The sequence below is a fragment of the Pomacea canaliculata genome, linkage group LG3, assembly GCF_003073045.1.
Source record: "Pomacea canaliculata isolate SZHN2017 linkage group LG3, ASM307304v1, whole genome shotgun sequence".
Classification (NCBI taxonomy): domain Eukaryota; kingdom Metazoa; phylum Mollusca; class Gastropoda; order Architaenioglossa; family Ampullariidae; genus Pomacea; species Pomacea canaliculata.
In genome coordinates this window covers 792,111-810,741 of record NC_037592.1, presented here as the reverse complement: position 1 = coordinate 810,741, position 18,631 = coordinate 792,111, and the positions used below count along the sequence as shown (strand labels likewise).

The following is an 18,631-nucleotide window of genomic DNA, read 5'->3' as shown; positions in this document are numbered from 1 at the left end:
GTTTTATCATTATTAAATTTAAGTTTATTTTGTAGCATCCAGTCTTTGATGTCGCTAACACCGCATAATTGGTATGTCAAATACATTGTGTTATTAACAGCATTGAAGCCAGACATAATCACAGCAAAACAAATTCCCAAATGTGCACTTGTCAGGTGTAGCAGAGAGAATTATGACGAGGGAAGAAACTGTGAGCTATGATTGGGATGAGTGAACAAATTATGAGGTGTACCATAGCTGTGATGTCTATTGGTTAACAGAAGTGTTGGCACCAGCAAAAATGGAAGAAGTTCCATTGGAATCTTGCAGTTTTATTTCTGTCAGTCGCTGCTTATTTATTTGCAAGTTGCAAGCTGACACTCTCCTTTTTTGTGTAGAATGCCCACATCAGGCAATGAGTACCAGTCACTGGTGGCAATAATTTAACACAACTATACTTTATGTGTAGATTTCCCCCAAAGCTACCACCATCAGGCAGTGAGTACCAGTCACTGTGGGGAAATGACTTGATACAACTGTACCTGCTCATTCTCAAGAGCTGTACCAACCCTGTCTCCATGGAGGCTGCTGCTGGCGCCATCCAGAATCTCACAGCCTGCGACTGGGAGGTGTGTAGACAAGTCTTGCTTTCACACACTTTTGTATGTCACATATTATTAGCCATTTGGTATCGGTTTTGCTTGATGCTGAGTATTTTATCCCCATAGTATGATGAGACTACAAAGATAAGTGCTGCATAATCAGTTTAATTTCCAGAATGGATCAGTTTAATGATCAGATGTCCAACTGTCCCAGCATTAATCATACAAGTAGATCCTTGTTGTACAAGGTGTATATGAGGATAGTGTCTCAACATTTATCAGATAATTCTACAGACAGACCCTTGTACTAGTACATCGCTTTATTTGATTAATCAGATAATTCTATAGGCACAACCATTGTATTAGTATATCGCTAGCCTGAGGTGATCTAAGGTCACCAACTGTATCTACTGTTTCTGGGAATTGTGTGTGAGAGAGAAATCATTTCAACATGTATGTATTATCTAGTATGAGCACTATCTTGAATTGCCCGTTGTAGATGAATAAAGTTGTATTGTGTTGCTTTATTTGATTAATCAGATAATTCTACAAGCAGCTCAGTATTGTTTTGTAATCCAATCAGTATTGTGCATGTTGTGATGAGTGGTTTGTGTGACTCAGTTGTGTTTTATGTCGCTATAGTTAGCATCTGGTGACCAATTTAGTTTCTCATAGCCATATCATTAGTCTTATGTTGTTTAGTCCTTGTTACTCCTTGAGGAGCATAGGGCTGCAACAACACTTCGCCAGCAGACCCGGTTTAGGGCAGCACCCCTTCAGTTGAGCCCTTGTGGTTCCCGCGTCCTTTGCCTACTGCTCTTTTCCAAGTCTGCTTTGGTCTCCCAACTCTCCTCTTCCCCTGAGGGTTCCAGTCAAGTGCCTGCCTGGCAATGGTTTGTTCAGGGTGTGTCCAATCCAGCTCCACCCTGCACTTTTTGATGTCATTGGCTAGCAGCATTCTGGTTGGTTCTTTTCCACAGGCTGCTGTTGGAGATCTTTTCAGGCCACCTTATTCCCAGAATTTGGCGTAGGATTGGTTGGTAAAGGTCTGGAGCTTGTTGTTGATGGTGTTTGTCAAACAAACACAAACACCAGTCTTATGTTACTGTCCTGATATTTTATGACCCTGTTGATGTTGTATTCTGTCATTAGTCTCATGATGCTATCATTAATGTATCTTTGGTCTTGTTTATTCATGCTTTGTAATTCTGTCATAAGATGGAGGGTAAGAAAGTTGGCCAATGTTTATGGATACAGATACAAATTTTGGTCTTGCTTAAAATAACTGTTGATGTCCTAATTTGTGTGACAGCCAGCAGTAGAGTGCAGAGCTTTTGTGAGGAAAGCGAAGGGCTTGCCTATATTAGTGGATTTGCTGTCAAATGAATCAAACCGGGTGGTGTGTGCTGCGGCCACTGCACTGCGCAATCTAACCATCGATGAGAAGAACAAAGAACTTGTAGGTCAGTATTTTTTTTGTGCTAACGTTTTTTTGTTAGATTATGTAAGACACAAGGTGGTTGGGGGAGAATGATCACATGTTTACATGGAGGTCTGGGCAGCTGACTCACTTTCTTCTTGTCATTAGACATTCTGATCACCAGTCCCTTTCTTTTTTTGAGCTGTAGTAAGTACATGCAGTGTACCAGAGCTAGCTAATGTCCATTGAATTCTAGAGGTCAGTACACACTTTTTTCAGCTATAATACGTAGGTAATTGGTTCTTTGTGAGAGTTGCATGTCATGTAAGAATTGTATGTTTTATGCAGGTAAATACTCCATACAGCAACTAGTGGCCTGGCTGCCACGTGACACTCGCCATGCAGCCAATAAGTGTCCTGATGACTTGATCTGTGCTGTTTTGGCTACACTGTATGAAGTGATTCGCTCAAACCAAGACTATGCAGTGTGAGTACCCAAGAGACTCTGTGTGAGAGCGTGTGTAAGAGACATAGTGAATGTGTTTGTTGTATTAAAAATGACCTCATTTATTCATTGTTGCATGATTATTAGTCCATTGGGTTAATCTGAGTATGTGTTTTATGGCAGTCCAAAACCTGATAGGTGTAATTTGCATGCAGGTCCCTGATTCAAGAGGATGGACTTTCGCGGCTGAAGTACATAAATACATCTGAGGGACGTTTCCTTGCCAGAACACTCAAGATTAACCATACGGTAATATATCTTTAGTGCTGTAATGGTAGAAATGGCAGAATACTCAATATCAACCTTATGGTAATAGAAGATGCTTAGTGCTGTAGATAGAACTGGCAGCAGACATTTGTATGTCCTTAGCTTTATTAACTCATCCCTGTGGTAGTTTCTCTCTATGCAAGCATTCCATGTGGTTGCCAGTTTTTTTATGCTTTTCAGAAACCTATACCTGTATAACTACAAATCCCAGAAATAGATTTATGCAATTTAAAAAGAGCAGCCTATAAACTATTGAGTATTGTCATTTCCATAAAATATTTTGATATAGGATTTTTAAATGGAAATATTACCAACACAGGTAAATGACTTAAGCCCTCTTTAATGCTATAATTTTTTCTTCAGGGTTTTTTTATCATTAAAATATTGTTAGCAAATTTTTCACACAAGTTTTTAGTCATTTCAGCATGGCATCTTTTTATTCTAAAGGATCTTACATTCCTTTGTGCCCAATGACCTGATGCAATATGTGGTAGGTTGCATCACATAGTCACATGACTTCAAAGACTGAAGCTACAGAAATCTAACTTGCTAAAAATAACTTTCCTTCTTAACACACAATAGATGCAAGAATCATTTGAATTGAAAATGTTATACTGCTGTCACTGTCACCATCTAGATGCTGACATCTGTCAGGATGCTGCCATTTTCAGAAATGGTGGTTCCCAAGTATTTGAAGCTGTTGACCACTTCAAACTAATTGTGGAGCTAAGATCCCCAAAAACCCAGAAGCCTTAAAAACATTTTTGTTGTGAGAAAACATGTACCCCTGACTGGTGTGTAATTTCCATGTGAATACATCACCTTCGGTGTTTGACAGATTTTCCTTCAGCAAGTGCTTGTCATTTGCATTAATCATTGTTATACACAAAACACGTTATGTGCAGTACTCATTGTTATAGACATTACTCATTGTCGCGGGGTTTATTTGTTGTTTTTTTATAGATCTTGAAGACACTGTGGAGTTTTAAGTCTCTGCATGGGCGCTATTCACACATGGGATTTACAGAACAGGATTTCTTGGTGTCCAAAGCCACACCCAGGTGAGACTTGTCACCTGAGTGTGCATGCTCAGTGAAACTTTCCCAGCACCAAGTTTGATGTCAGGAAGCCAGCAGTCGATGCTGTACTCATCTGCAACATCTGCACCTCCTCTCATGCACCATCTTGGAGACTTTTTCTCCACTTTTGAGCAACTGTTGTATGGTGCTGTAATAGTGTACTGTGATAAATTCTAATGCCCAGTCTTTTTATTGGTAATTTAACCAAGGAAAAAAATTAATTGGTTATTTTCAGGCCTGACGGTTACCGAGATAGCAAAAGCCGCAATGAAGGGCCAGTTTCCAGCAACCACACGACACCTTACAATACCTTGTCTCGTCCAATCTCTGCCCAAGGATATGATGACAGCACTCTCAGCACAGGCCGAGCGCCACCAAGGGTTGAACGTATGGGCTATGGAGGGGGTGCGAGAGGCAGTCGCAGTGACATGGATGGCTATCTGCAGATGAACCAGGGCAACCCAGCTTTCTTTGACCAAGGTCAGTTTGAGGCTGGTAATATTCTGTAACCGTTTTAAATCATTGTACCCATTTTTTCCACACTAGCCTAGAATGTTCTACATGAACTATTCAATGATGGAAATCCAATTGTGCAGCATGAAAATAGCATTGAGACACTCACATGAGTTTGTATTACAATGTTACTTTTGCTTGTGGTTGTCTGAAAAATAGTACAGCTTATGGCTGAAGAAACTGAGTTAATAGCTTAGGGTTTTTCTTTCCTCTATCATTAATGCCATTAATGAAGTGCACTCAGCTGGTCATGCAGTGTAATGATGTGTCTCGGTCATGCTAGGGCTGTGAATTTTACAATGGCTCAACAGACATGCAAGATTAAAACACCAACAAAAATATGAATTTAAAAAGATGAATATAACATTAGGAAAAAATAATCGACAACCATAAGGCTTAACTTTACACAAAAACACAACAGTAATCCCCCTTCTTCACAGTAAAAGTCAGATTAAAAGTTCACATGACAAGTCTGCTTCTGAAGCTTCCACCATCAGAAACACAATACAGTCTTTTGCTTCTGTTGAATTCAGCGTGCTAGCCCCCGTCAAACACAGGAGATCGAATTAAAAAAAAAACCTGGACAGAAAAAGGCACTACTTAAAAATCTGACAATCATTTAAAGACATATATTACTATTCTCATCCAAAACTAACTTACAACAATTAAAAAAACAAACCCGAAGCAGATTCACCTCAACGTTTTACATGAAAGCTGTACACCTTTTATCAGTCTGGTCAGGACTTAAATACAGCGCTGGAGAAAACAGTCAAGTATTCTTCCTGTCACAGTCAAGGACATGTGCATCGGTCAACAAAAATAGCTTTTTTCCTGACAGAAGTTTACAGATTTCAAGTCTGGAACAATTATTAGAACTATTTATATATGTACTGTTTTATTGCAAATTTCCTTTTAATTATTTTTTTTTGTTTTATGTATATATTTTGTTATCGACTGTGCAGATGCATCTGCTTGAATGTCCTAATGAAGTGTTGAATGTTAAAGTCTAAAGTGAAAAGTGCTGTCCAATGGTGCTCAGGGGATGGATTACACACTGGCAATCCATCACATGACAGTCATCAACCTAGAATGTAGTGTAGTAGTGTGTCTCATTCGTGCCATCCATTCATATGCGCAAATTGTGCTGAAAACGACATTAGCGTCCATTTATTTATTTTTTTATTTTTTTTTTCCTCTGCAGATCGAGGGAATTACTCAAGGGACAGAATTCCGGTAAGAATATGAAACTTGTTAGTACATAAATCTGCTAAGACAGTTCATTATCTCTGTGTAGTTGTATAGTATGACACTGTGGTGTTGTAGAGGGATAAGTTTATTATAGCCTAGGGACAGTACAACGCTTCCCTGTGGTGTCTTATATATATAATAAGCTTTACTTCAAGGATAGTATAGCATTGCAGTGCTAGGTATGACAAAGTATAGATAGAACAAGGTTTTTGTAACACAGGAAGAGCCGGACATTGTAGCAATGTTGTGTAGGTTCAGTACTGCAGGAAATGTGTGACACTGTGATGCTGTGTTGTGTAGGTAGAGAGTGTACCTTTGAGTGACATGGGGCCAGGCTATGCTCCCCTGGATGAGCCCCGCCCACACAAGAAGCCAGTAGGTGGAGTTCCCCTCTTTCCGAATTTGCCACCAGTAAGTTGTGTTCCAACAAATAACAACAGCTGAGTTGTCTACCTGTCTTTAGCCTTTAATGCCTCCAGCCAAATAAAATGCACTAAACTTAATGGTATATACTGTGCTTTATAATGTAGTAAAGTGAACAGTATATCCTGTAGTTTATAACACTGAGGTTAACCATGTTTACTGTACTTTATAATTGTCGCAAACACAGTACTTAACAACTCAAGATTTCCTGACAGTTGCGCATTGATTCAACAAATAATAAAACAGTTTCCATGGGTTGCCCAAGTCGTATGTATTTGTGGACCAGATCGAGGACTTTCATGACTTTCTGATATACTAGACGCACTGTTCCATCATCTGCTTATTTATCTCTAAGGATTTTCTGATGCAAGGGGCAGGGTTTTATCAATACTTACAGTTAGGCTGGAAACACAGATCTCATTGATATGTGGTCTGAAGACGAATAAGATTCAGCTCGAAGAAACAAGCATATGTGTATTCCAGATCTCACCTAGGAAGCATGAGCAGTACAAACTCTGTACTTGATGTATTGATAGTTCTGTATATGTACTTATGTATTTATGGTACTAATTGTATATTTGATGCATTGCTAAATCTCTGTACTTATGTATTTATAGTTCTAATGCACTTATTTATCAGTAATACTGATGTACGTGATTGCCTCACAGAGCAGAGGTGGAGATAGAGCACAGCAAGAGCCCAGTCCCACTCCACAAGACTTGTCCACCGTGCCAGAACCTTTATATGCCCAGGTCAACAAAGGCCGTCGACGTCATGATGATTACACCCAAGCTGCAGGCGGTGGGAGTTCTGCTGTCATTCTGGATGCCTCAGGGGGTCAAGGGGGAGCAGATTCCTGGGTGTAACCATTGGGTCTTTTCTGCTGGCTTCATACACATAGCCTGCAGGTGGGAGAATTTGGCGAAAAGGTTTGCAGAGAATACTGTGACTGTGACAACTGTCAGCACCCACACGCAGTACTTTCCTCCGGTTGCTGGAAAGTGGTTTTCTGCTTTAAGGTCTTTACAAACAAATGGAAAGAGAACATCTGTCATGTTGTGTGTGCTTTAAACAAAACGTGGTAGATATACTGTATATATATAGCTAAAACTGCTCCAGAAAGACAAAATGTGAGAGTCTACCAGCTGCTGTGCTGTCAAGCAGGTGTCGTGCAGTCTGGAGTGCGTTGTGCAAGGGGATATGCATCCTGCAGTGTCAGCTTGTGTAAGTGTTGTTGGCCTTGGATACTCTGAGGTGGGACAATAAGACTTTTGTTGCCGAGGCCTACTTCACTGTGCAGTACGTGTTCCGCAAGGGTGCTTGACCTTGTCAAGTGATCTTGTCCATCTTCCAGGTGTGCTGTTAGTAGTCAGTGTTTATTTGCTTACCTGTTGTGTACAGGCAAACAAACAAAGATGGAGGTTGAATTTTTTTATATTTTCATGTTCATGCTTGAAGCATGTCTCTATTCGTAAATAAACTGCTTATGTCAGTAAACAAACCTCTGTCAATACTAAATACATGCCTGGGCTACATCTGTAAATGAGCCTTATATCAAATGCCAGCTGAATACCCTGGCAGTGGTTGACACATTGTTATATGGGGTAGACTCATCAGATCAATTAATAAACCTGTTTTCATCTGTGACTAAACCTGTTTACATCTGTGAATAATTATGTTTTGTGAGCCAGAAGCAAGCTGTGCTTCTGTGTTAGTGCTAGTAGAAGTGTATAGACCCAGCTGACAGGTCACCTAGACGTGAGTATTTTAGATAGAGCAAGATGCTGTGACCACATGTTACCAGTGTAGAGTAGGTTGGTAATAGTAACCTGAATGGGTCACTTAGATATGAGAATTTTTGATAGAACAGGCAGCTGTCACCATGCATTACCAGCGTAGAGTAGGTTGGTAGCAGCGGAAAGTGTGGTGAATGTAACAAAGTGGAGTTGGTGTAGAGACAGCCATTAAGTTGCTGTCACTATGTGCTACTAGTGGAGAGAGTTGACGGCAGGGAACAGTGTTGTGAAGATAACAGCATAGAGACTGATATACAGTTGTATGAGCTGCTGTATAGGGCAGCTCACTCTTGACAACTATACAGTCATACAACTGAAAAACTGCACAGTGATGAGAAGCACACGGAGGCAGCCTTCTCACAAACACAACAGTCTTTCTGGCACCATCACAACAGCTCTTGTCTTGTACCTGCAGTCTTGCTGTGGAACGTATTATGTTTGGTGTCAGCCAGATGACTGTACTGTGTCCGATGCTGTGTGACTTGGTTCTGTCAGCTGAGTGTACATGGCAGCGTAGACTTCGTGCTGTGTTAGGTTACAAATCAGTTTCCTTTCTAAACAAAGCAAGAGATCCTCATGTGGACAAACTCTGGGCAGAGAGAACAGTCAGCTAGGCTGTACAGTGTAACATAGGTTTTTTTAGCGGTAGTTATGATATATGGAATCTACAGAGTATGTATTTATTTTCTACTACAGTTTTACTGTTTCTGTGGGAGATCAATTGTTTGTTAAAAAAAGAGAATGAAACACAGAACAGAAACAGTTTGTAACCTGGTTATGCGTGGCCGAAGCTAGGGCCAAATAAGCATGTGTGTTGTGTGTGTGTTCACGTGTATATACAAGAGAGATTTCAATGTTTAAATGTATTATTGTATACCCTCTGTGTGTGTGTGTGCCCATGGGCATGTGCACAAATTTGCAAGTATATGTGTGTAGTATCTGTGTGGATATGTGCATCTACAGGTATATGTGTGTGCATGCATGTGGTGTTGATAATTCATGTGAGCGTATGGGTAAGTATTACTGCTGCAGGCTGAAGGTGTGGATAATAATAGATGTGTGGCTTTGAGGGAGAGTAGAAATAACAAGATACAAACAGGTGAACATCTCAGGCTGTGGGATAATTAAGGAAAGTCATCAGTGACTCCTAAAAGGATCTGAACTTAAGCATAGCTTTAATCCATTTTTTTTTAATATGCATTGTGTTATTGCCTACAGTTATACTAATACTGTCATGAACAAATGAGTAAATTTCTCACATATTAAAGTATATCAATTTGTTATAAATATGCACAGTCATGTCATGCCACTTTGGCATATTTATCAAAATGAGTGAACATTGATCAGCTAGGGAAACTAGAGGAGACGTTTAACCTGTGGTGTTTTAGCCAGCTGATCTTGACTGCAGCTTTGAGGGAATGGGATAAGGCCCCTTAGCTTTTTGATCAGTAAGATTTTGTAGCTTACCTGAACCTCCCTTTCTTAATGTGCTAGAGGGGGTTGGTGGGGTGACTTTCAGCTCTTAATCATTAGACAAGATTTGTCTACTTAGGGAGATGAGACATTGGTGAGTAAACCTGCAAAATGAAACAACTTCCAGTTTTGTAGCTGCTAACTTGATACAATACATGCCCACTATAGAAGGGAGGACATGTCCATAGATTATAGTGACTGTTCAGAATGAGGTCGAGTTCTACTAGGCCAGTGTTGGGAGGAGCACTTTGTGATATATCCCAGCTGCTTGCAAGTGTGTGTGTAGCATTTTTGAATGCATGTGCACCTGTCATGTTTATGTGTTGTTGTAATGACATGCTCACATGTCAACATTTCCAGGTTGTGGTCTTGAAGCATTGGTGACTGAGCACACTGTAAATAATTTTTTTTTTCCTTTCATTTCATTGTATTTGTGAAAAAGATTTGATTTGTAACTTTCGTAGTCATTCAGGCAAGATTCTGGTTGTCATGTAGGATACTCTCCTGATGGATAACACCAACAGACATTGGTGTCATATTGAACTAGCATCACATGTGTTGATAAGCTGATCATGATACAGCAGAGAACCACTGTACATCTGTATAATCCAAATGGCCAGCCCCAGGTCCAGAGATCATTGCAGAATCCTTCCTAGAGAGAGGTGGCTTGTTAACCTGGTCGATGCTATGGATGCCTTCATCGAGTGAGATAGCTTTTAAACCCAGTTGGTGCAAGAGGTTTGATGCTTGAGTGAGATGGCTTGTTAACCTGGTTGATGCTACAGATGCCTTCCTTGAGTGAGATAGCTTGTTAACCTTTCTGGTGCAAGAGATTTGACACCTGAGTGAGATGGTGTGTTATCCTGGCAGGCGCAGTGCAGTGGACTGCTTGTTACTTGCTGCTTTCCACAGTCCCTGCTGACTTTTGTACCTGCTTGAATGTGTGAATATGCAATAGTAACAGTGTAATGGTCTTAGTGTGACTACTCAAGATTCAGGGCTTGTCCACTGTAAAGGTATGTTGTAGGCAGGTGACGTGGACATCATGATTTGACTCGCAGGAAATGTAAAGGAGAGTATATCATGGTTGGATTCTTCAGGAGAGTTGCAATGTTACAATATGTGGCCTAGCAAGTAACCTTGCTCACCTTGTCGCTCTCATTCCACTCTTCATACTTTGACCTAAAGGGATACATATTCCACAGCTAGCATTACGTGGTCTCCCTTGAACCCCGCCCCCCACTTCCTTTGTTATGAGCACAAGCAGTATGCTTCATTACAAGACCGCCACCATTCTGTCGGGCAGCATCTGCTTTATGTGATAATGATTTGCCAGATTAATGGAACAGCCTGTTCTTCGGTTTTACTACAGCGGACTTCCTTGAAAATTAAAACATTTTTCATAACTCCTTCTTTGACTTGTCATTGTGTTCTAGCACCACTGCACCTTGATGTCCTTGTTTGATGTCATTTGTACAGGTGTGGAGGTGACATGGTGTGAAACTCTAGTTAACTACGGGTGTCGAGGACAAATGGGTGTCACTCAAGAGAGCTGTGCATTCTTTAAGCAAATACAATGATTGCCAGGTCATGGGTGCCAGTTCAAAGGACTTTCTCCAGACAACAAATTACAAAACCAAACAAAGATTAAATGCCCTCTACAGACAATGCATGGCACAACCATCGAACAATAGTGAGGACAAATGACGGGCAAATGAACGATGCCTGAAGCCACAACAGGCGTGGTGGCAATGACCGTTACACAGGACACACGGACCCTGTATCCACTCATCCATACTACGTCACGAGGGGGGTGGTCAGCTGGTCACATCTGATTGACATCTGTAGCTTGTGCGTTGCTTTTAAATACAAGCATTTATTTCTGGTGCTTAAAATGCATTATTAATCAAACATGGTGGTCATCTAAACTACACAAAAACTTCATAGATGCACTCTAAATTATCAGGATTTCGCCTTATTTTAATTCATTGGGACGTGTTAATCACCAAGATTTAACGTGAAAAGCTTGTCCTCCACTGGGCAAGCCGGTGTGAGTTGGAGACCACGGCGTGACTATCTTTGTTCAACCATGAACGTAGATAGGATCTACGTTCATGATCTGACTGCCCGGCTTCCTGCCTCTTTGGTCTCTCGCTGCAAATCCAGACACAAACAGGGTCACAAGTGACCACTCTTTAGACAATCTAAATATACATTACATAGTGTATGGTGTCAACCTACATTGTAGTGTATCTGTGTATGGTGTCAACATACATTGTAGTGTAAGGTGTCAACATGCATTGCCATGGATTTGTCACAGGATTTTACGATAACCATTGTCAGGTTTTTTCAGGAGCGTTATTTCGGGATACTGACAGTCTTTTTATTTTTGTTATGATTGCAGGGCAAATAGTTCAACGGTTATTCTTCGTTTGTTTCTTTGCTTTTAATTCCTTTCATCGTTTTGTGCCCGCCATTTTCCACCGTTTACACCGGTGTGTATGATGTATGATTATTATCTGGGGCGCCGTCTTGTGTTTTTTCAAATAAAGTCTGGAAGGGAAACTGTTGGCGACTCGCGGTTTTCACCAGCAACACAATTCTTCCACCCCACACACCAAACACTTCCAAAACAGGGCCCGGAGCATTGTCGTGTGTGTCACGTGAGATTCTAACGTTCAGTAAGCTCAGCAAAGCTCAGTAAAGTTTGGAGGTGATGTGGTTGCTGCGGCTTTTTTCACAGGTGAAGGTCATCGGGTCAGCTGCCTCCGACTCCTGATAGAGATGTGGTGCATGCTAGACACAGTGTACCGCTCACAGGAGGGGGGACTTAACTCCCGTATGCATCACGTGGCGGCCCACAGTGCACCGGGCGAGCCACTCAGGCTGATGTTTTGTACGCCATTAGCCATTTACCTGGAGTGAGGTTGACAGTGATTGATTGACTAACACGGCCGCTACCTGCGCCCTTAGTTTACCGAGTGCTGATGACAGAATTACCGCCCCTGCTTTGTCAGGTGACTGAATGAAGTAGTTTTGCCCCAACACCGTCAAGAAATCTCGCTCTAGCATCTTGAGGAGCCGCGTTGTGCCAGAGTAATTCTCCGCCTCAACAAACTTGTGGGGGCCTCACCCCCTCACTCATCCCCCCTCACACTCACACACACACTCACGAAGGTCTGAGTGCAAACGCGTGTCCACCGGGCAGCACGACGGTTGATATCGAATAAAGCAAACAGTGACGTCACCATTCTGTCTTGAAGTGGCGCAAGACGCTAGGGGGCGCTAGTTGCAGTCAGCCAACGTCCAGTAAACGCTGTCAGTAGTTTCAACGCACCACGTGACTTGACAGCGTCACGTGACGTGTGCTACATTATAAAGGTGGCGGTCCATGCTGGCTCAAGTTCAACCTGAAGACAGAAAGTTTGCTGCCGGGTCATGGTGGGTGCCAGGAGGTACAGGGGCAGTGGTTGTGTAGCTACACCTTGACAACTAAGTTCTGATCACAGCTACAGCCAGTGGCTACTCGATGATAGGCTAGCACACCTGAGACTGCTACAGGTTACTTCAGGTAAGTTACAGTGAGTGATCACAGCTTCAACCAGTAGCTACTCGATGATAGGCTAGCACACCTGCTACAGGTGGAGGCTCTGCTACTGTGCTACAGGCTACTTGAGGTAAGTTACAGTGAGTGGTGATCACAGCTACAGCCAGTAGCTACTCTATGATAGGGTAGTACACCTGAGACTGCTACAGGTTACTTCAGGTAAGTTACAGTGAGTGGTGATCACAGCTACAGCCAGTGGCTACTCGATGATAGGGTAGTACACCTGCTACAGGTGGAGGCTCTGCTACTGTGCTACAGGTACTTCAGGTAAGTTACAGTGCAGTCCTGTAGAGTGTAGACAAAGGTCAAAGTACATCGTCTTCCACTTTAACAACTGGTGTCGACCGTTTGGTTTGTAAACAACTAATTGTTGACTGTTTGGTTTAAAGTGTTTGAAAAGATTTGTTAAAACAATTGACACGTGAACACCACTCAGCAGTAACGGGACAGACATGCTGACCAACGTGCCGACGAGTAGGTGGGTGAGGAGCTCACAGACTGACCCACGGCCAGCAGGCTGCTGACAGGCGGCACACGTAGTCGTGGATCTGTTGTCAGTGAGCGTTCTTCGCGATAAACACGCGGGTTGACATAAACATGCAAACAATAAGGTCGTTATGTATCAACAATAATGATAAACATGCAAACAATAGACTCTGTCGTGTATCAATAATGATAAACACACAAACAATAAAGTCGTTGTCATGTATCGATAATAATGATAAACATGCAAACAAAAAGGTCGTCACGCAGTGGGCGTTACAGGTTAAATAGTGTTAGTAGTGACGTAGCCACAGTCTCCTGTGACGACAGTTATTCCTGTCACATCTCGGGCTTTGTCAGAATGTCTCGTGTGACGTTACACATCTCTGGCGCTGTCAGAATGACACTGGGGTGGCTGTGATGTCGCGTGACCTGTGACGTTTCAGGAGGACGGCCATGGCTGTGGGTCTGGTGGTGGTGACAGTTGCGGTGGGCTTGGCGCTGCATGTGACGTCAGTAGCACCAGAGATTCTGTGGTCAGTGAAGGTGAGACAGGCAGCAGCTCACCACCTGCCTCAGCTTGACGATTACATCTCCGACGACGAGCTGCGATGGACTACGTGGACGAGGTCCGTGATCCACTGCGCAGATTTGTGCGCACGTGACGTCACATGCCTGGCCTTCACCGCTACAACTGTGACGTCACGGGGCGTGGAGTGTAGGGGTCACTGTGGGCTCGGGCCAGGGTCTACTCTCGGAAACCGAGCAAACACCAGGGCATACAGTCTTCAGGGTAAGTACCTACCTCTAGGGCAGTGCACTACTGCGGCAGTCAGCAAAGTGACGACATGTCGCACAGTGTACTGCAGCTTTAGTCGAGTGTTTAAAGACTTTACAGTCTCGAGAGTAAGACAACTTCCTCAGCCTGTTGAGTCTATCTCACTCTATAGTTTTTCTCTGTTTGTCTACTTGGACTATCGAGACAATATCTCTATGAATTCTATTTGTTTGTCTGTTTTTATTGTTTGGCAGTCTTGACGTGGCTAGACAAGACTTGCACCAAAGACTCGGACTGCACACACCCGAAGTCCGTCTGCTTCGCGGGTCATTGTCTGTGCTCCCCAGGCTTCTTTTACTCGCACTCACGTGACGAGTGTCTGGCAGGTGAGTTGGCCTTGTGTACCACCACAGTCCGAGGTCAGAGGGTCTTGCTGCTTTGAATCGCTTTCTAAGGTAAATACACCGCTTGCCACAGAACACAATTATGGGATGCACCATTTGATATTGGTATATTTATATTTTATATTGTCACAGAGACAGATGGCGCTTTATTGAGCTTTATGTTACTGTGGTTACTTTCTCTCTCTCCCCCTGCAGTCGTGATATGTGTTCATCTTACTTGAGTTCTGTCTGTCAACACTGAGGGACTTCCATATTGAGTCTGTCAAGTTTCATTGTATTGAATGCAGCCTATCCTGTACATCCTATTCTTCTCTTCTTTCCTCTGTGGGAGGAAATTTCTTTACAAACTGGAATTCGTGTACAAATCTCTCTACCAAACAACAGCTCGCCTGGATACGTCCTGTACACGGGTGGATGTTGACACCAGACACTGTAATGTGTCAGAATTTCATGTAATGCCAGTCCTTGCCCTCAGCTGGAGCTTTTCTCATTCTGTTCAGTAACGACTGACTTTGTCGCTCCACTTCTCCCTGTAACCTCTGTAACCTCTGTAACCCCTGTAACCTCTGTAACATCTGTAACCTCTGTAACATCTGTAGTGTCAGCTTCAGGCGTTTACCTGTTGTAGGTTGTAGGTTGGCTGTTCACTGTACACCTTGTATCACCTGTAGGTTGGCTGTTCACTGTACACCTTGTATCACCTGTAGGTTGGCTGTTCACTGTACACCTTGTATCACCTGTAGGTTGGCTGTTCACTGTACACCTTGTATCACCTGTAGGTTAGCTGTTCACTGTACACCTTGTATCACCTGTAGGTTAGCTGTTCACTGTACACCTTGTATCACCTGTAGGTTGGCTGTTCACTGTACACCTTGTATCACCTGTAGGTTGGCTGTTCACTGTACACCTTGTATCACCTGTAGGTTGGCTGTTCACTGTACACCTTGTATCACCTGTTGTATCTCGTGCCCATGTAGTTCCGCAGCAGCATTTCTTCCCATGACCAATCTCTTGTAGCGAACCAGTCCGCAGTCTGTCACAAATGTCTCTGGAATGTGATGTGACTCCAGGTGATGACAACCCATCTTGAGATGGAGCTTAGAAAACATTTTGCTTCCTACCACATGTTGTATCAGCTCGCGACCTGTCGGTGTTGGGGGTCCTTCTCTGAGTACGGCCTCATTCACTCCACGCATGTCTGCACCTGAGTGTCTACACTCACTACTCACTGCTCACTACTCACTGCTCACTACTCACTACCCCTTGCTTCTTTGTTGTATTCCATGAACTTTGAGTGACCATGTTAGTGTCACATCCTGAGTCCATCACAACTTCACTTTCTACTCATCCGATGAGACCTGGAATCGTGTTTTGTTCCTTTTTGAATTTTCTATCATGAGCACCTCACTTCTCTCACTTTTCTCTTGCTGTGTACTTGAGGTAGGAGTGCTTCTGTCTTGTAGTCGTCTTATGGGACACAAACTTCGCTGTCCTCGTCTTCTATGTTGCTGTCGTCCACATTGGTACTGATGTTTCCTTTCTTGGAAATGTCGTCTTGTTTGGGTTTTCCTTTTGCTACATGCAGGTGAAAGGAACCGTTGGAGTCGGAGTGAACATTAGAGTTACACAAGCTATTGTGGGCGTGTGTCACTACTAGTTTGTTGTGTCAGGCGTGTGTCACTACTAGTTTGTTGTGTCAGGCGTGTGTCACTACTAGTTTGTTGTGTCAGGCGTGTGTCACTACTAGTTTGTTGTGTCAGGCGTGTGTCACTACTAGTTTGTTGTGTCAGGCGTGTGTCACTACTAGTTTGTTGTGTCAGGCGTGTGTCACCGCTAGTTTGTTGTGTCAGGCGTGTGTCACCGCTAGTTTGTTGTGTCAGGCGTGTGTCACCGCTAGTTTGTTGTGTCAGGCGTGTGTCACCGCTAGTTTGTTGTGTCAGGCGTGTGTCACTACTAGTTTGTTGTGTCAGGCGTGTGTCACCGCTAGTTTGTTGTGTCAGGCGTGTGTCACCGCTAGTTTGTTGTGTCAGGCGTGTGTCACTACTAGTTTGTTGTGTCAGGCGTGTGTCACCGCTAGTTTGTTGTGTCAGGCGTGTGTCACTACTAGTTTGTTGTGTCAGGCGTGTCACTACTATAGTTTGTTGTGTCAGGCGTGTGTCACTACTAGTTTGTTGTGTCAGGCGTGTGTCACCACTAGTTTGTTGTGTCAGGCGTGTGTCACCACTAGTTTGTTGTGTCAGGCGTGTGTCACCGCTAGCTTGTGTGCAGCATCGTCCCGTTACGCATGCGCTCTCTTTCCCACTGAACCTCGCAAGTACCAAGGCTTACGTCACACACTCGCTGACACACTTGCTAGAATGATCTATAGGCGGCTCTAGTCAAAGCCGCGCGGCGGTCACCTGCAGGTCAGGCGGGGTCACATGCCGCCTAGAAATATTTTGTTTAAAAGGAAAAGCTTCTAACTAACAATCTCTGAGTTAGAAATGTATGAGACGAGGCTTATCCCATGATGCACAAGGGCGGGGGCAGAATCACGTGACTTCTGTAAGCGACTAATAAGAAAATCCGTAGCAGACACCGTAGCACTGTTGTACTGTTGCTATGGTTACATAACCATTGACCTGTCCCCTTGTCTAGACCCTGTGTGTCTTGATGTTCTGTGTAGACTGCACGGATGCTGACCTCAAGCCTCTGATGGTCAGCTACCCAGGGTGGTATATCTTCCAACATAACCTAAACAGCAGCGTGACGTCGTGGGCCGAGTGTGTCGAGTGGTGCAGCATGGACCCCGCTTGCCGCACGTTTGAGTACAACTTCAGTTCCTCTACCTGCTTCCTGGCGCACGTCACCGCCCTGCAGGAGGCCTCGTACTGGAGGGCACAGGACAACGACGACATCAACCACTACATGAAGACCTGTGCCTAAACACGTGACCTCTACACACCTAGGCATGTCACTGCAGAAAGAACTGCACCTACATCTCTCAAAACACGTCACTACGTCAAGACCTGTACACATCTAAGCATGTCACTCCATAAGGAACTGCCTTGAAGCACGTTACTCCACGAAATCCTGTGACGAAGCACGTCACTTAACGAAAACTCGCATTCATACACTTGCTTAAGCACGTCACTCCTTGAAGCCCTGCCTTTGCACGTCACTCAATGTACCCCAGCACCTGAGCATCTTAACCTACTTAGCTTGTGATGTACAGGATGCAGCTAGCTACGTAACATGTATAGCTTGTGATGTACAGGATGCAGCTAGCTACGTAACATGTATAGCTTGTGATGTACAGGATGCAGCTAGCTACGTAACATGTATAGCTTGTGATGTACAGGATGCAGCTAGCTACGTAACATGTATAGCTTGTGATGTACAGGATGCAGCTAGCTACGTAACATGTATAGCTTGTGATGTACAGGATGCAGCTAGCTACGTAACATGTATAGCTTGTGATGTACGGGGTGTACCTAGCTGAGTGATTCACTAACGAGCACCCAGAGAATGGGAGCCTGACCCTTGAGGTTTGATAAGACAGCGAGGGGGAGGAGAGGGACACTGCCGTCACGTGATTATGATGTCAAGGCCGTTATTTACTGACAAGGGGAGAACCAATGCCAAAGGAAATTGTGATCCATCTGCGTTCTCGGATGTTGCTGTGTGTTGAGAGAGCAGGAGGAAGCAACAGACACACGCAGCACATGTACAACATACACCACGGCATGACCAACACAAACATGGACGTTGTTATGAGGCTAAAACTCTCTTGTCAGCGCTGGCTACACAAACTTGTTTATTGTGCACAAACTTGTTTATTGTGCACAAACGTGTTTATTGTACACAAACTTGTTTATTGTGCACAAACGTGTTTATTGTACACAAACGTGTTTATTGTGCACAAACGTGTTTATTGTGCACAAACTTGTTTATTGTGCTGCAAGAGGGACACTCCAGTGGCAGTCACCATGACAACTGTCTAGTAAACAATGATTTAGTGTGATGTGCATGCAGTCGATGGGCGGGAGTAGCTAGAGTGTAGATACAGACAGGT

At 43.4% G+C, this 18,631-nt stretch overlaps 2 protein-coding genes across 4 annotated transcripts in view; both read left to right on the top strand.

Moving 5' to 3' along the window:
- LOC112560283 (armadillo repeat protein deleted in velo-cardio-facial syndrome homolog) overlaps positions 1 to 10,714 on the top strand; it is a 29,376-nt gene extending 18,662 nt beyond the window's left edge. For both annotated transcript variants that reach the window (XM_025232022.1, XM_025232023.1), the window contains exons 15-23: positions 449 to 608; positions 1,894 to 2,044; positions 2,350 to 2,488; positions 2,662 to 2,755; positions 3,737 to 3,834; positions 4,088 to 4,332; positions 5,567 to 5,598; positions 5,914 to 6,024; positions 6,705 to 10,714. In XM_025232022.1, coding sequence (XP_025087807.1) covers positions 449 to 608; positions 1,894 to 2,044; positions 2,350 to 2,488; positions 2,662 to 2,755; positions 3,737 to 3,834; positions 4,088 to 4,332; positions 5,567 to 5,598; positions 5,914 to 6,024; positions 6,705 to 6,902 — 1,228 coding nt within the window. In that variant the 3' untranslated portion in view covers positions 6,903 to 10,714. The remainder of the gene's footprint in view (positions 1 to 448; positions 609 to 1,893; positions 2,045 to 2,349; positions 2,489 to 2,661; positions 2,756 to 3,736; positions 3,835 to 4,087; positions 4,333 to 5,566; positions 5,599 to 5,913; positions 6,025 to 6,704) is intronic.
- A 1,982-nt stretch (positions 10,715 to 12,696) lies between these two features.
- LOC112558921 lies at positions 12,697 to 18,580 on the top strand. Of its 2 annotated transcripts, none has more exons than XM_025229680.1 (4): positions 12,697 to 12,876; positions 13,842 to 14,188; positions 14,428 to 14,559; positions 17,243 to 18,580. In XM_025229680.1, the coding sequence occupies exons 2-4, from the start codon at positions 13,852 to 13,854 to the stop codon at positions 17,500 to 17,502; spliced, it is 729 nt and encodes a 242-aa protein (XP_025085465.1). In that variant the 5' UTR covers positions 12,697 to 12,876; positions 13,842 to 13,851; the 3' UTR covers positions 17,503 to 18,580. The 2 variants fall into 2 exon arrangements, with proteins under 2 accessions (XP_025085465.1, XP_025085466.1); XM_025229681.1 differs by lacking the exon at positions 12,697 to 12,876 and adding an exon at positions 12,998 to 13,071.
- Positions 18,581 to 18,631: the final 51 nt, after the last annotated feature.

What these genes read in the sequence shown, in the direction of transcription:
- LOC112558921 (XM_025229680.1), top strand. Translation starts at nt 13,852, where the DNA reads ATGGCTGTGGGTCTGGTGGTGGTGACAGTTGCGGTGGGCTTGGCGCTG. An exon ending in CAGGGCATACAGTCTTCAGG is followed by an intron (nt 14,189 to 14,427) that starts GTAAGTACCTAC and finishes ATTGTTTGGCAG; the next exon opens with TCTTGACGTGGCTAGACAAG. An exon ending in ACGTGACGAGTGTCTGGCAG is followed by an intron (nt 14,560 to 17,242) that starts GTGAGTTGGCCT and finishes TGTTCTGTGTAG; the next exon opens with ACTGCACGGATGCTGACCTC.